Raw genomic sequence first — 17,406 nt, forward strand, 5'->3', positions numbered from 1 at the left:
GATCATGATTCGTGACGGGGAACTTGGGAACGTGTTCGGTGTACCGGCCCGTCGAATCGATGGACGGGTGACAGCGCCCCGCGTGGACGGGGGGCCACGTGTCGTCATGGGCGGCCGCGACGGATCGGATCGGCCGACGGGGCATCTCGCCATCTCCTTTGATCACTGTTTCCATGGAAGCTCCCACGTGCGGCCACCACGTGCAAATGTACCCATGTACGGTAAGAGTAATCAGTAGGCAGCAGCGAGTTCACTTGACACACGCCAACCTTGCAGCCTGTTATACTACAGTCCTGTTTAGTTTCTTTTGCTTATTTTTAGCACCCGTCATATCGAATATTTAGATATTAATTAGGAGTATTAAACGTAGACTATTTACAAAACTCATTACATAAGTGGAGGCTAAACGACAAGACGAATCTATTAAACCTAATTAGTTCATGATTTGACAATGTGTTGCTACAGTAAATATTTGCTAATGATGGATTAATTAGGTTTAATAGATTCGTCTCTCCGTTTAGCCTCCATCTGTGTAATAAGTTTTGTAAATAGTCTACATTTAATACTCGTATCTAAACATTTGATGTGACATGTGCTAAAAATAAGCAAAGGGAACCAACTGGATACTTGGATCTGGCGAAGAATAAACTCAGCTAAAACTTGCCTCGAATTGAGCCCAAGCAAGTCTTGAACAACTGAACACCTCTCCGTCAGTTGCTTAACATTTACGGGCATTCAGCAGCTCAAGCCCTACAAGTGTCGATCGGCATAATTAATTTGTCTGGTAACGCAATCTAGCAGGTCCACGGTGGCACGCCACAATGAGCAGGCATCGAAGCCCCCAGCCGGGGTTGACCAGAGAGCAAGCAACCTGGAGTAGCTAGCTAGCTTAACCCAACCAACCTGCACAATAATTTCCGTCCAGCTTGGCTCGACATGTATTAAAGCGAGCGAGCGAGCGAGAGAGAGAGAGACTAATCACACGATTAGTTCCAGCACAATTATTCAGCTTCGGAGCTCCCTAGCTACTCAATGATCCAACAGAAGTAGTCGCCGGCCTTGACCCCAACCCCATTCACCCTCTCCTCACTATCATTTTTATAATCATTATTTTTTAAAACGATCACCCTCTCCGGCTCTCCTTCCTGAAAAAGACGTTGCACGGCCGGGTTCGTTTTGGAGCATATGTACGTACGTACTAGCCCCTACCAAACATCAATCAGAACTAGTCCATAATTCGACTCCAAAAAAATAATTCTACTTAAACAATTTAAAAGCTCCTAAAAATAATTCAGACCTAGCAAGCTCCCACATCCAATCGTGCATTCACACTTGTATCCCTCTCGTTCCATCGCAGCGCTACTACTACTCATGCAAATCCAACCACATCATCAGCGAGGGAGGGAGGGAGGATACAGCACAACCAAGCTCCAGCAGGGCAGCATGGCTGTGCGCATGAGTGTGCCGTGTGCGAATCATTGGCGCATCCGCTAGCTCCAAAAGAGAAAGAAATTAAAATCATCATCAGAACATGGGCGCGCTAATTAATCTATAATAATTAATTAATTATGTCCCTGCAAGGAAAAGAAAATCGATGTGCAGTTTCGAACAACCCTCTCCTGTTCAGGCAGGCTTCAGAATCTAGATAAGACGGGTGGTGAGTTCCCATCTCCATCCCCTGTCCTCTCACCAAACTGTTAATCCCAATCACCTTCGTTAATTAATTGTTTCCTGGTCATTTCTTTGTCCTCCACTATATATACGTGCTGGCCACATCATCGTCACAGTGAAGAGACAGAGATAGAGAGAGTAGAGAGAGGTGGAGGAGAGAGAGAGAGGAACGAGCTACGAAGCGGGCGCGGGCGCGGCGGGGCACGGCTAGCATGGGCAACAGCCTGCGGTGCTGCCTGGCGTGCGTGCTTCCCTGCGGCGCGCTGGACCTGGTGCGAATCGTGCACCTCAGCGGCCGCGTCGACGAGTACGGCCGCGCGGTGTCGGCGGGGGAGGTGCTGGCGGCGCACCCCAACCACGTGCTCAGCAGGCCGTGCTCGTCGCCGCAGGGGGTGGTGCGGAGGATCCTCATCGTGTCGCCGGACTCAGAGCTCGAGCGCGGGGAGATCTACTTCCTCATCCCGGCGGCGTCCGTGCCCGACGCCAAGAAGGGCGGCGGGGGAGGCGGCGGCGCCGGCACGCCGGGCCGGCATGTTCGTAGCAAGTCGGAGGGCAGCGTCGTCGTCAGTGACCGGCAGCTGGGGCTCGCCGGCGCCGGCGGCGCGTCGCCGGAGTTGAAGGCGCCGGCGAAGAAGAGGACGGCCGCGCAGCAGCACCGGAGGCGCATGAGCACCGGTAGCCACGCCGCGCCGTGGCAGCCGCACCTCGCCTGCATCGCCGAGGACCTCTGATCGAGCAGGTGCTCGCCCGTATGGTGTGATCAGTCGATGCTGCAGTTCCCATTTCTTTCCCATGTAAAAATTTCGTCAGTGTCTTCTTTTTGTTGCTTGTGTTTGTCGTTCAAAGTGTAAATTCAAGTGCCACGAGTTGATCTTCTTGAATCGATTTTTGAACTTTGTAATTTTTTTTTCCGTTTCGGGTTGAAGAGTGAAGAGTGTTCCTGCATTTTTCTCTTGAGGAACTAGTAGAAACAGTGACAAAAGGAGGCCAAATCAAACTTGTGCCAATTCAAAACCAGAACTTGTATATAAAAAAGCTTTATGTTCCACCAATGTGTCATTTTCATCAGCAACTTTTGTTTTGTAAGCAAAAAGAGGATCCACATCCATCAATCTCGATCATACCACCGCACTGCAGGTGCGGGGAATAATGTTAGTTCGATCGCCTCTTTGAGATTCCGCGCAATGATTTGGGTGCTAATAGCGAAGACACGCATCATTAGCGCAAGCACAAACGGGTTGTTGCTTTCTTAAATCTTAACGTTCGTTAACAATCTTGACCAAATTCGAGAGCAATCAACATTTTTTTTAAAAAAAAGAATGAATTGGAACAAGTTGGTTGATCTGTCCGGAAAAGGAAGAGTTAACACTGCCGCACAAAAGCCCAGCTTAGCCCGTATATTACTTCAGCTAGGGGCCTGGCGGCTTTAATTGGGCCGGGCTGGGGTACCGTCTCCGGACATGGTGGTCCAGTTCTTCTTCGCTTGGACTCGGCCCGCTCTGAACTTGCAATTCCAATCACGAACGCACATGGCGATCGTAGTAAATGGACGTTTTTTTTAAAAAAAAGTAAATGTTTTTTTGGAAAAATAAAAAATAAAAAGGGTAGTAAATGTTGTAGACTGGAAGTGTTGGTATTTGGTAGCGGACTGGTCGGCCACAGTCTGAGAGTTCACAATCGCATGGGAGTCGATCGGAATAGGCAAAAGCAGGCAGCGCGAGGAGGACGATGGGTTGTCAGCCGCGCACCGTTTCTCGCAAAGCCTCGGACGAGGCGCAGGCCGGCAGGCGTGCACTTTGTTCGCTTGCCGAAACCGTTCTCGCGGGACCAGTTCATCGACGAGACACGTCACTTGCCCTACTGGACTGGACATATCCACTACTCCTACTTTCCTGCATCTCTCTTTTTGACAGAAGAAGCAACTGCACTACAGCACGAGCACCCCGACTTTAACCATCCACCTCACTCTCAGCTCAGCTCAGTCAATCGTAGTACAAAATGTAGTGGAACTAGTACTAAGCTGAGCTCATTAGTGGAGCTTCCAGCTGACTAAATCAGAAGTTGGAGGAGGAATTAACGAACTACTAGTAATTTGCATCTATTGAAACCCTCAACCCTCAGATTGCAGGAGGAATCCTCACCCTGTTGCAAAATACAGGAGCAAATCCTGACCCATCACAAGGAAATCCGCGACAGGCGCTGGCCGAGGCTCTGCTGCTGCTGCTGCCGGCGCCTCGTCGGCTTGCCGATGCGGCGTCGGACCCTGGACATCGCCTTCGCAACCGCCCGGGCGCGCTGAGAGCGGGACAGCACCGGCGGCGGCGGCGGCGGCGGCTCGCGGGTCGCGGCAAAGAGGCCGCCGAAGCCGGCGGGGAGCCACTGGTGCGGCCGCATCCAGGCGAGCGCCCGGCGCTTCGGCAGCTGGGCCGTGTTGTCGACCTGGCCGTGCGGCGCCGAAGAGCCCCCGTCGGCGCCGGAGCTGGAGGCGGCGCGCTTCCTCTTGGCGCCCGGGGAGCGGCCCGAGCTGGCCCTGCTGCTGCCCCCTTCTTCTTCCTGGCGGTCGGACGCGCCGCCGTCGACCTCCATCCCGGTGGCGCGGGCGGGGCGGTCGAGGCGGAGCACCTTGACGAACATGTCGAGGTCCCCGCCGGGCCCCGCGAGTCGCTCGAGCTCCTCGACGGCGTCGGTGAGGCGGTCCACCTCGGCGCTGCGGGCGAGCAGCGCCCTGATGCCGGCGAGGAAGTGCCTGGCGGAGCCCGCGACGGCGGCGGCGTCGCAGCCGGGGGCCTCGAGGACCTCCTGCCCGCGCAGCGCCTCGGCGCGGAGCACGTGGAGCCAGGCCGAGAGGGAACCGTCGCGGACGGCGGCTGCCCCGCGGCCGCGGGACTCGGCGGCGTCAGCGACGGCGCGGACCATGGCCACCAGCTGGCGCAGGCGGCGGCGGCGTTGGTCGACGCGGGAGCGCGCGGACCACCGGGCCTTGAGGAAGGCAATGAACTCCCACAGGAGCTGCGACTCCATGATGTTCACCCCCGCGCTCGCGATCAGCATTGCGGCGGTGGGATTGTGCTCAAAGAATCAAGCCCTTTTTTTCGCTGGAGGAAATGGGGAGGAGGAGCTGAGAAAGCAAGCTCGGCTCGAGGAGAGGGGCTTTTGGGTAACTGCGTTGTCTCCGCCTTGGTGACTGAGCTGAGCGCAGAGCCGTAGCAGAGAGTAGTAAAAGCACAGTCAGCCACTCGCCATACGCCCATACCGATGCGACATTGGCAATGGCAGGGTCCACATGTCGGTGACTTGTGACACAACAGTGCTGGAGACTAGCAGGTCACTGCGTCGGACCGTAGCCGAGTAGCCGTACAAGGGACCGTGGCACTGGCAGTGTCTGGCACTACGTTGCACAATGCACAGTACGTTGGCTCGCTTACACGAGAAGGCCGGCGACGCCTACATTAGTGCATCAGTCCGTCGAATTTAGTTGCTAAAGTTTGGAGGTGACAAATTACTGTTACAGCACTGTAGCATACTGTAGCGTTTCGTTTGTATTTGTGAATTATTGTCCAAATATTGACTAATTAGGCTCAAAAGATTCGTCTCGCAAAGTATAACAAAACTGTACAATTAGTTTTTAATTTCGTCTACATTTAGTACTCCATGTATGTACCGCATGTTTGATGTGACGAGGAATCTTCTTTTTGCATAGTGTCAAAGTTGGGAGTTGGAGGTGAAGTAAACAAGAGCTTGAACGCGCTGATCCGTAGCTTTGTTTGATTCACTTTAAATGTATGAGTCGTGGGCCGCAGCTCTAAAACTCGTGTGCGGTTGCAGGCCAGTTCTTGTATAACGCGAACCACACACTGGGAGCCTGGGAACCCCTAGCGTACCCAACTCAACGCACTTCTGTGGGATCACATGATCACATCTTATCGCGTCGCAAGGGGATCAAACATGTGCAGTGCAACTCTACGCGTGGGGAGAAGAGGAAGGCGACGACGAGGAAGAGGACGGCATTGCAGGTGCTGCAGCACCTGCGTCGCATGAGCACCGGCAAGGCAAGGTGTCAGGCACGCACCCTTTTCTGTTTTCCTCGCAAAGCCTTTCCGTACTAGCTTTTCCATGCATGTGCAGCCGCTTAGACTCCAGTCAAAGCTACGGATAAGCCACACACTGCAACTGATACACTCTACTGTATATTCCCATACTCCGTACTCCCCCTCCATTTTTTTTGCTGACAAGTGATTAAACAAAGAACACTGTTCAACGAAAATGGCAGTGAAGGGATCGTTATATATCTGCAGTAAACGTACGTCTTGATAGGAGTTCGAGTCTGCTTGTTATCTACAAATGTACTTTATGTGCGTGTGATTGCAGATTGCTGACCGTATAAAGATACGGGATCTCCCGAGGGTTAGATGCGATTCAATCAATCTTTTATACTGTGTAGCACCGTGAAGACTGAAGGGTCGGTAAAGTTGCCAAGCTGACAAGTCGAGTACACAGCATCAGCAGCTCGGTCAGAGGCGGCTGAACGCGTGAACTGAACCGAGCCAGTTCAAAAGCGGCAGGTCAAGGATCTTCATCGACTATCGTCTCTACTCTCTAGGATCAGCATCGGCTGGGCTCTCTCCTCCCTCGTCCCTCCACTAGCTCCCGAGTCCCGACCAGCGAGGCAGCAACCTTAGGGGAAGTTAGGGTGCGTTTTGTTACCATGGACTAAAATTTAGTCCACTTTTAGTCCCTGTAATGCTAAACAGGTGGACTAAAGGGTTTAGTCCTCTAATCTAAGAGTGGTGGACTAAAATGAACTAAAAGGCATTGGAGACACCCTTACCCCTTATTTATTGCCTGCCTCCCACCTAGCTCCCGCCGCCCCCGCCACCGACGTACCTACTGCGGCGCCAGCGATCGCCACCAGGCAGCGTGTCACGCAGGGGCAGCGGGAGGCCCGATCGAGGATGAGGATGCGGGGGAGGATCTTCCTGTGGACCGAGCCCGGGAGGAGGAGGACGAGGTTGAGGTAGACATCCTGGATGGTGAAGCCGCGGGCGTTGTCGATGGAGAGGCGCACTGTGGCGGAGGCAGCGGTGTCGCCAAGGGGCAGGAAGACGGCCGGGCCAGGCGGTGCGGGCCCGACTCGACTGGCGGTAGGAGCGGTGGGCTGGGGTAGAAGAAGTAGTCGAGGAGCAGCAGCAGGCTAGTGCGGCACGGAGGAAGTCGGACGGGGAGAGGAGTTGGAGGATTGTGCGGAGGATGTCCTCCGTGAGGATGGTGGTCGTCACTGCCTGTGGCTCTACCGGCGGAAGCTCCATCAGTGATGGCGGAGGGGGAGAACGAGGTGGCGGCGGAAAGTGGAGGAGGTCGAGGCTAGGAGGAAGGAGGTGGAGGAGGGTAATATCATGCATTAATGGACTTTAGTTCATGGATCCAAATAAAAGTATGCACTGAAGGAATCAAAGAGGGGCTTAGTTAGGAGGGACGCGAGATGGAGTCATCTCTCAAAGGGAATATTCCCTCTGTACGCGGGATGACCCTATCTGACAAAAATTAGCGGACAAGCGAGGCCGAGCGGCGAGGGCCAGCGGGGGTGAAGCGCTGCGGCACCTCCGCGCGTGGCGCGAGCTGACCGGGCAGCGCGGCGGCGGGGTGAGCTTCACGGGCGGCGCGGGCGGGGCTAGCGATGCAGCGGGGCGAGCTCCTCCGGTGGCGCAGCGGCGAGCTGCCTAGGACCGGCGTGACGAGCTTGCCCCAACGGACTGAAGGGAGGAGGAAGAAGATGCTCGTTATAATGATAGGTGGGCCCCACAAACGGTGGCTAACACAAGGAGAAAACAGTGTTCGTCCAATCTATCGCAGTCTCTCCAACTAAACAAATGATGAATTCATCCTTTTCAACCAAATACGAGATGGAATGATCCCATTCCAAAGAATTGGGATGGAACCATTCCATCCCATGTCGCCTCCAAACCATACACACTTACAGAAAGGGAAAAAAAATCAGAGTTGATGCTAGAAACGTAAAGGCTTGTTGACTGGAGGAAGGAGCCGAGGGCTCTCGGCTGTCCTCTTCCTCTCCCGGGGAACAGGGATTACCTTCGCCTGCTACAGGGTGAAGAGAGAGAGGACAGTGCAGGGGCCAATCTGTGATAGTAGAGTGCAGCACTCGAGCAAAGTGTTGCTTGTCGTGCTCGTGGAGTGCTGCCTAGTGCCTGCCAGTACTACCTAGCCAGCCCGAGCCTGCGTGCTAGCAGTGCCGTGCAGTGCAGCAGCCGAACGCTCGAACCGGACCGAGCCTGACACAAAAACCCCCCGTACAACGGACGCGGTGCAGGCCTGCAGGGTATCTTAGGTGTGGAATTTCTTGTTTGAGTAGCAGGGTAGGAATTATTTCCAGAAAAATAGAGTAGCAGAGTAGGAATTATTTTTTAAAAAGGAGTAGCAGAGTAGGAACGAGGCGAGAATAACGGGATCTCGAAGGATTGTTACCGTTAAAAACCACTCCCTCGAGGTCGTCGAGTAGCGTTTGCTTTAGTTGGGGGCCCAACTCAGAGATGGCTACAGGCCCAACATTAGGCCGACCTATCCCCCAGTCCCGTGTTATTTGTGCAAGAAGCCCAAGTGTCGGCCGATAAACATTTCAGGCCCACGTTTTACCATTGAGCCACGAATATCTCAGTCCGCTAAGAGAAGTACATGCCTACACATTAGCGGTCTCGTAGATCGTCTCATGCAGTGCCACGTAGAATTTTTGATGATGGGTCTGTTCGCTTCAGCTTATAAGCCGGCTGAAAAGCTGAAACGGCTGATTTGTTGTGAGAGGAAAACACTGTTTGTGTTACAAACGGCGTATGGAATATGAAGTAAAGAATCAAACCACAAAAGGAGACACACGATTTACGTGGAAAACCCCTTCAATGTGAAGGGGAAAAACCACGGGCACCAGCCGGCAACAATCTCACTATCTCAAGAGTTTAGGGTTACACGCCTATGGCGGCTTACAAGAGAATCTGATAATCTCTCTCTCTTCTGTCTTGCAAAACCCTAGCAAGGGTGTATGTATATATAGTACCGAAACTCTAGACAGGGGTATCGAGCTGTACGGACTCTTGGTCCCGTGCAAGGATGGAACTCCTCCTCGTCTGACCTTGAGTCATTTGTCCTTGAGTCGTATGCGCCTGGGACTCCGCCTCGCCCGACCTCAAGCCTGGGGTCGGATGCGCCTGACCCCTTGAGGGTCGATCTCTGACTCGCCCGATCCCAAAGTCCAGGGGTCGGGAGACGCTCCGCCTCGCCCGACCCCGAGTGTTAGGGTCGGGAAGGTCTCCGCCTCGCCCGACCCCGAGTGTTAGGGTCAGGAAGGTCGGCCTTTATCCTGGAGTGAATTTGGAACAACTCCAACAAACTCCACCTTGAGACAAATTCATCTTGTATCATCAACCCTTCATCCTGAACAGAATAAAGACAGGAAAAACCACTGGTGCCAACAATAGTCTCTTGGACTATCCAATTAAACCAACTAAGCCTGAGCACAGCTCAAACTTAGTAACAGGAACAGGCTTTGTCATCATATCAGCAGGATTATCATGAGTACTGATCTTGCATACCTTCAGCTTACCTTCTTCAATCACATCACGCACAAAATGATACTTGATATCAATGTGCTTAGTTCTTTCATGGAACATTTGATCTTTAGTGAGGTAAATTGCACTTTGACTGTCACAGTGCAAACTTATGCAAGATTCAACTCCACAAAGCTCGACGTACAAACCTTTCAGCCAAATCAATTCTTTGCACGCTTCACAAATCGCCATATATTCTGCTTCAGTAGTAGACAAAGCAACAACCGACTGTAAAGTAGCCTTCCAACTCACAGCACAACTGCCAACAGTAAACACATAGCCTGTGAGTGATCTTCGCCTGTCCAGATCAGCAGCATAATCTGAGTCCACATAGCCAACAAGACCCTCATCAGTTCTTCCAAACTTTAAACAGGAACTTGCTGTGCCTTTGAGGTATCTGAAAATCCACTGAACTGCCCTCCAATGTTCTTGGCCGGGATTAGACATATATCTACTAACAAGACTCATAGCATATGACAAATCTGGGCGAGAGCAAACCATGGCATACATCAAAGACCCAACAGCACTAGAATAAGGAATCTTTGACATGTCTTTGACCTCTGCATCTGTACTAGGACACTGAGCAGCTGACAACTTGAAGTGAGGTGCAATTGGAGTACTTACAACCTTAGCATCTTGCATGTTGAAACGTTGAAGAACTTTCTTGATATAATTCTGTTGACTAAGGAATAGCAAACCAGATTTTCGGTCTCTACTAATTTCCATACCAAGAATTTTCTTAGCACTACCAAGATCTTTCATATCAAAACCGCTACTCAATAGCTTCTTTAACTTATTTATTTCAGTCTTACTCTTGGCAGCAATCAGCATATCATCAACGTATATCAGCAAGTATATAGGTGATCCATTAACATGCTTGATATAAACACAGCTATCATACTTAGATCTTTTAAAACTGTGTGATAACATAAATGAATCAAACCTCTTGTTCCACTGTCGAGGGGACTGTTTCAAACCATACAAGGATCTCTTCAACTTGCACACATATTTCTCCTTGTCAGGCACTATGAAACCTTCTGGTTGGTCCATGTATATGTCCTCCTCGAGTTCTCCATGCAAAAACGCAGTCTTCACATCTAACTGCTCAAGCTCAAGATCATGTGAAGCAACAACACTAAGGAAAGTGCGAATTGAACTGTGTTTTACCACTGGAGAGAAAACATCATTGTAGTCAACACCCGGAATTTGGCTGTAGCCTTTAGCAACTAACCTTGCCTTATACTTTGGAGGCTCACTTGGAGATAAACCCTCCTTTCTTTTGAAGATCCATTTGCAGCGGATGGCCTTCTTATTCTTAGGCAAAGGTACAAGTTCCCATGTACTGTTCTTCTCAAGAGATTGCATCTCCTCATGCATAGCCGAAATCCAATTTTCAGTATCGCCACAATGAATGGCTTCGTTATAGGTTGCTGGCTCATGAACATTCTCCACCTGTTCAGCACAACTCAAAGCATGGTAAGACAAATTACACTCTTCAATGAGTCGGTTAGGAGGAGCAACTGTCCTTTTGGACTTGCGTTGAGCAATGGGTAGATCCTCCTCTGGAGTTTGCTGGACATCATCATGAGCATCAGCCGACCCCGAGACCAAAGAGTCTGGCGCATCAGCAACAGCCGACCCCGGAGCCAAGGGGTCTGGCACAGCAACATTCGACCCCGGAGCCAAGGGGTCTGGCGCTTGAGCATCAGCCGACCCTGGAGCCAAGGGGTCTGGCGTATCCGACCCCGAGACCAAGGGGTCGGGGTTATCAGCATCATCACGAGCGTTCTCCACCTGCATGCGCATACGCTGCAGTTCTTTGTCTGGAACTTGATCTGAGGACAAGCTGTCAGTAAACATCACAGATTCATTGAAAAAAACACTTCTGCTCATAAAGGTCTTTCCTGTTTCCGGGTTCCACAATTTATAGCCTTTGACACCCGAGCCATAACAATTTATAGCCTTTAGACAGCATGCAACGAGCCTTGGATATGATGGATCTGTTCATGCGTTCGGCCACACCATTCTGTTGTGGAGTATGGGGTATGGTGTGATGCCTTACAATGCCTTCTGATCTGCAATAATCATTAAATTCACGTGAACAAAATTCTCCACCATTATCAGTGCGAAGCAATTTCACCTTCCTTTCAGTTTGCCTTTCAATCATGACCTTCCAGTCCTTAAATTCAGCAAAGGTATCATCTTTCCGTTTCAGAAAATAGGGCCAAACCCTTCTAGAGTAATCATCAATAATTGTGAGCATGTAACGAGCACCACCAAGCGAGGACTTACGGGAAGGACCCCATAAATCAGCATGAATATAATCAAGAGTACCTTTAGTGGTGTGAACAGAAGTGTTGAAACGTACCCTTTTATGCTTCCCGAAAATACAGTGCTCACAAAACTTCATTTTACTTGAAGTGCAGCCATCCAGTAGGTTTCTCCTTATCAATTCTGCCATACCATGGTGACTCATATGTCCCAGACGCATATGCCAAAGGTTAGTTTTACTAGGTTCCTCATTAGTAACAGCAGCAACAGCGGAATCAGAACCAGGTAACGTACACCCTCTAAGGACATATAACTTAGCAGAATTGAGATCACCTTTCAAGCAGACAAGATTACCTCTTGATACCTTCAGAACACCATCCGAACCAGAATATTTGTAACCTTTTGCATCAAGTGTGCTCAATGAAATAAGATTTCTGGACATCCCTGGTATGTACCTGACGTTTTTCAGAGTGCGTGTTATGCCATCATGAGTCTTGATCTGAACTGATCCAATCCCCACAATATCACATGGGCTATTATCTCCCATCCGCACAACATCCCCTTTTTGCACAGGCTTATACGAGCTAAACCAATTTCTGTTAATGCAAATATGAAATGAACATGCGGAATCAAGGATCCATTCATCATGACCAGCAACACAACCGGCAAATACCACCAAACTATCTCCAGAATCTTCATCAGACACGGCAGCAGCAACAGAGACCTTACCAGCCGACTTATTTTTCTTCTTCTCCTTATTCTGTACTTTTCTGCAATCCTCAACATTGTGATTTGTTAGCTTGCAATAAACACAGAATTTTTTGTTACCATGCGGCTTGGACTTTGAACGGCCTCTCCTTTCATAGTTTTTCCTTCCATCATCATTGGAGGATCTGTTATCAGTTCTGCCTCTCACAAGCAAAGCATCGCCTCTGGAGGACGACGTCCTATCATGCTGCACCATACCTCTCATCTTCTCCCTTGACTGGAGAGCCTCATAAACTTCCTTTAAGGTTAGTTCATCACGGCTCAAGAGTATGGTGTCACGAAAATTTGCATACGAAGCTGGCAAAGAACATAACAGTAAAAGACTTAAGTCCTCATCATCATACTTCACCTCCATTGATACTAGATCGGCGACGATCTTCTTGAACTCAGCGATGTGGCTCATCACTGAATCTTCCTCCTTCATCTTCAAGGTGAACAGCTTCATCTTCATCTGCATCTTACTGGTTAGATCCTTGGACATACAGATTGATTCCAGTTTCAGCCATAGTTCTGCAGCAGTTTTTTCTTTCAGACACTCCTGCAAAATATCATTATGAAGATGCAACTGTATTAAGGCGAGAGCCTTCTGATCCTTGCGGATCTCTTCTGGAGTCCACTCGGCCTTTGTCTTCTTCCCGAAGCTATCCAGCGCTTCATCATAATCATGAGTTTGCGCCAGAATCCCCCTCATCTTGACTTGCCATAGCGAGAACCGCGTGTCGTAGTTCAGCAGCGGTAGATCAAACATCATCGACGTCGACATGAAATCCAAACAGCAACCAACGCTCTGATACCACTTGTTACGAACGGCGTATGGAATATGAAGTAAAGAATCAAACCACAAAAGGAGACACACGATTTACGTGGAAAACCCCTTCAATGTGAAGGGGAAAAACCACGGGCACCAGCCGGCAACAATCTCACTATCTCAAGAGTTTAGGGTTACACGCCTATGGCGGCTTACAAGAGAATCTGATAATCTCTCTCTCTTCTGTCTTGCAAAACCCTAGCAAGGGTGTATGTATATATAGTACCGAAACCCTAGACAGGGGTATCGAGCTGTACGGACTCTTGGTCCCGTGCAAGGATGGAACTCCTCCTCGTCTGACCTTGAGTCATTTGTCCTTGAGTCGTATGCGCCTGGGACTCCGCCTCGCCCGACCTCAAGCCTGGGGTCGGATGCGCCTGACCCCTTGAGGGTCGATCTCTGACTCGCCCGATCCCAAAGTCCAGGGGTCGGGAGACGCTCCGCCTCGCCCGACCCCGAGTGTTAGGGTCGGGAAGGTCTCCGCCTCGCCCGACCCCGAGTGTTAGGGTCGGGAAGGTCGGCCTTTATCCTGGAGTGAATTTGGAACAACTCCAACAGTTTGGTGGCTGATAAGCCGGCTGGATAAGCTGAAGCGAACAGGCCGAATGTGAAGGAGAGGGAAAGAGGTCGTTGTTTCACGAAACAACCGCCTCATAAGCTAAATTGTAGGACTATGAGATAACTCAACAATCATTATACGAAGGACTATGAGATAACTCAACAATCATTATACGAGTTATTGTTGCCATGCAACTTATAATATTTCTTTTTTCATACGCACAAATTAAAAAATTATATAGCTCTACCGGACAACTTATAACTGTTGAGTCATCTCGAGTCATCTCAAGATTACGTATCAATGCATGAGATTACCTATTAGACGATACCGATGTACTTGCGCAGAAGTCATGTCCCACGCTGACAATGTGAAACCGCAATTTTTTTTCTTTTGAACAAGCACGCTGCACGCACTCCATATGCAGTTTTCTTTAATTAGATGGCACGCTGCATAAGTGGAAGAATCTTTCAAGAACGAAACCTGGCAGAATATCTCAATCTGGATTGGGCCACGTCTCATGTATTTCACGACCATCGGATAAGTCCCTGCCTGATCTCAGCTGTCGGCTGTGTAATCCTCTTCTAGCGAGCCTCCAGAACCGTCGCTGCAGCCGTCCAAGTCCATCCCCATGAGTTAATACAAAATGATTGCATCCCCTATATAGTTAGATGTGCTGTGTAGGTGGGATGGTAAGAAAGCTACGCACAAGGTTTGAGGTCGTGGGTTTCAATCCTACGCACCGCGCACACACATATTTCGCGTGAAAAATCGCGTAACTTGTGCCTTGCGACGCGCGCGCGTGTGTGTGGGGGGGAGGTCGGGGCGTCCCGGGGATTTCTTTTTTCTCAAAATCATTTAGTCCTGGCTGGTTTTACCAATCGGGACTAAAGGGTGTCTTTAGTCCCGGTTGAGCAACCCGGGACTAAAGATTCCCCTTTCGTCTCGATTACTTTATCCCGGATGAATTTTTGGGAGATTTGCCTCCTACCAACTGGGACTAAAGGCGAGTTTTTTACCAGTGGGTCATATAATTCGATGTTTGCTTTTACATCATTTGGTGCTAAAATTGATACTGATATAAACAAGGGATTTGGGCCAGATGTATTTAAAATTAATGGCCAGGTTCATCATTGAATTGGTTCTTTGGTGCCAGATGAGGCTATATATGCACAACTCTATATTTTTGGCACTGAAAATGAAGTTCAGAATCGAATATTGATTTTTGATAGGGACAGGGATTGTGATAATGATAATGGAGTTGATAAAAGAATTGTTGAGGGCTTGGTAAGAATGTTTGACGAATCAAATGAGCTGGTAAAATCATTTAGGGCGGCTAGGGACCTATTGGGACAGAGCCAGTGCCAGCCTTTGCGCCTTAGGCTGTTGCACGATAGATCCAAGGATGCACCTCAACACAGTGCACCAACAGGATCCAAGATAGCTGCTTTAATAGTAGGGGGTTTCTCAGAGGAGAAGAAGAGTCCTGACATAATCATTCAAGATAGAGATGGTGGGCTTAGAAGAATTAGACCATGTTTGTTTCCACCCTTCCAAAATTTTAGCTCCTAAAAAGTGACTAAAATGTGACTAAAGAGCCAAACACTCCTTCTAAAAAGTGACTAAAAAGGTTCGGGAGGCTCAAAACTTTTAGTCCTCCCACCCCCTCCTAAAACTCCTAAAACCAGTGCTGGACTCCCACCACCCCTCCTTTATTGCCTCTGCCCCCGCACCATCCTCCCAACCGCACCATCCCCAACCCCGCCGCTGCTCCCTCCCTCCTCCACGCCGGCGCCCGCGGTCTCTCACCGATGGCCGTGCCATCCCCCGCCAGATCCGCCACCCCTGCTCCCTCGCGCCGCCACACGGGTTGGCTGTGGCGCCCCCGCTCTTCCTCGGCACCGGGGAGAGGAGCGTGAGGCAGGGCCGGAGGCCGAGGTGCTAGTGGCGGGCACCCGCAGCGGCCGCCGTCCGCGTCCTCCCCACGCCGGTCGCGGCTCGCTCCCCTCCTTGATGCCGCCTGATGGCCACCGGTACCGCCCATCTTCACCTTCGGCGCCATCGCCAAGCCGCTCCCCTCCTCCTGCTCTGTGACTCGTCGGATGGCTTGGGGAGAGGCACCGGCCGCGAACGGCGTGGAGCTGGGCCACCGTTGCTGGAGCTGAGGAGGTTGAAGTGAGGTTGGGCCCCGCCGGCTTCCCTTCCCTCCCAAACGTCGTGAGGCAGCCGCGTCCGGGGATCCGTCCGCGAGGGCCGAAGGGGAAGGCACCGCCAAACATGAGTTCGAGGTCGGGGATGCGGAGCATGGCGCGCGTGACCCCGCCTGCGGCACGCCATGGGCGGAGGTCCTCGTGGATGAAGTGGAAGTAGGATGGGCACGAGCGGTTGGAGGGATGGGAGGCGGCGGGGCCGGGTGGTGGTGGAGGGCTGGGGGAGGAGGGGCAGATGGAGGGAGAGGACACCGCCAAACAGAGAAAGAGCAGGGGCATGTGGGAAGGGCATCATGGTCATTTTACCGCAGCATTAATTGCCTTTAGTCAGTTTTAGGAGGTGGAACCAAACAGACTTTTAAGAGGTGACTAAAGACTTCCTAAAAACTTTTAGGAGCTAAAATTTTAGGAGGGTAGAAACAAACAGGACCTTAGCAACCTTCATGCAAACTATATAGCCTTGCAGTACCCGATTTTGTTCCCTTACGGGGAGCAAGGCCTAAAAACTTTTAGGAGCTAAAATTTTAGGAGGGTGGAAATAAAGAGGACCTTAGCAACCTTCATGCAAACTATATAGCCTTGCAGTACCCGATTTTGTTCCCTTACGAGGAGCAAGGGTTCAAGTTAGGGATTAAATATGACCGGTCAGGAACCTTGAGGGTTGGAGTTAGAGATGAGGTTACCATGCTCGAATACTATGCTTTCCGATTACAACAATGTAGATGTAATATGTGGTGATTGACTATTCCAGCAATATGGTATTTCTTTAGTGATTTTTTCAGCGGAGCCTTGTCCAAGGTGAGTTATTGCCGATGTCTCTTCCCACGAGTTATGATGGAGAAAGTGCCAATTCAAATGGAATGGCTCCACCATAGAAAGAAGAAAAAAAAGGAGAAAATTTGTTGTTGACGCTTATGCATCTGTAGAGGAGAACAGGCTTAGATTTATTGTAAAAAATAATAAAAACTTAAGGTCCGAGGTGTAGAAGGGTATCGAGGATGCACTGCTGAAGGGTGATGTAGATGGAAATAATGTTGGAAAAAGGGTTATCTTGCCTGCTAGTTTTACTGGAAGTAAAAGGTACATGGTACAAAACTACGGATGCAATGGCGATTTGTCGATTTTATGGACCTCCAGACTTGTTTATTACGTTTACCTGTAATCCAAAGTGGCTGGAAATAGCTGATGCTCTTGCATTTATTCCAAGGCAGAGGCCTAACGTTAGACCTGACATTGTTAGCTGAGTCTTCAAATTAGAGCACAGGAACGTTTAATCCCAGTCACATCAAATATTTAGATACTAATTAGGAGTATTAAACATAGATTAATTACAAAACTAATTGCATAAATGAAGGTTAATTCGGGAGATAAATCTATTAAGCCTAATTAGTCCATGATTTGACCATGTAATGCTACAGAAAATATGTGCTAATCATGAATTATTTAGGCTTAATAGATTTGTCTCGCGAATTAGCCACAGCTTATGCAATTAGTTTTATAATTAGTTCA

At 50.0% G+C, this 17,406-nt stretch overlaps 2 protein-coding genes and 1 pseudogene across 2 annotated transcripts; 2 read left to right on the forward strand and 1 right to left on the reverse strand.

The window, feature by feature from the left end:
- The first annotated feature begins 1,655 nt into the window (after positions 1-1,655).
- Positions 1,656-2,719, forward strand: LOC117855280 (uncharacterized). The gene has a single exon (XM_034737587.1). It carries the CDS (start codon positions 1,884-1,886, stop codon positions 2,400-2,402), a length of 519 nt encoding a protein of 172 aa, XP_034593478.1. The 5' UTR covers positions 1,656-1,883; the 3' UTR covers positions 2,403-2,719.
- A 900-nt stretch (positions 2,720-3,619) lies between these two features.
- LOC117855279 (uncharacterized) lies at positions 3,620-4,875 on the reverse strand. Its single transcript, XM_034737586.2, has one exon. The coding sequence runs from the start codon at positions 4,720-4,722 to the stop codon at positions 3,847-3,849; it is 876 nt and encodes a 291-aa protein (XP_034593477.1). The 5' UTR covers positions 4,723-4,875; the 3' UTR covers positions 3,620-3,846.
- Positions 4,876-6,722: 1,847 nt separating this feature from the next.
- On the forward strand, positions 6,723-17,141 carry LOC140222774 (uncharacterized; annotated as a pseudogene).
- Positions 17,142-17,406: the final 265 nt, after the last annotated feature.

This window comes from Setaria viridis, chromosome 5, assembly GCF_005286985.2.
Source record: "Setaria viridis chromosome 5, Setaria_viridis_v4.0, whole genome shotgun sequence".
Classification (NCBI taxonomy): Eukaryota; Viridiplantae; Streptophyta; class Magnoliopsida; order Poales; family Poaceae; genus Setaria; species Setaria viridis.

Bases quoted from the DNA above. Each gene is read 5' to 3' on its own strand.
- LOC117855280 (XM_034737587.1), top strand. From the start codon at position 1,884: ATGGGCAACAGCCTGCGGTGCTGCCTGGCGTGCGTGCTTCCCTGCGGC.
- LOC117855279 (XM_034737586.2), bottom strand. From the start codon at position 4,722: ATGCTGATCGCGAGCGCGGGGGTGAACATCATGGAGTCGCAGCTCCTG.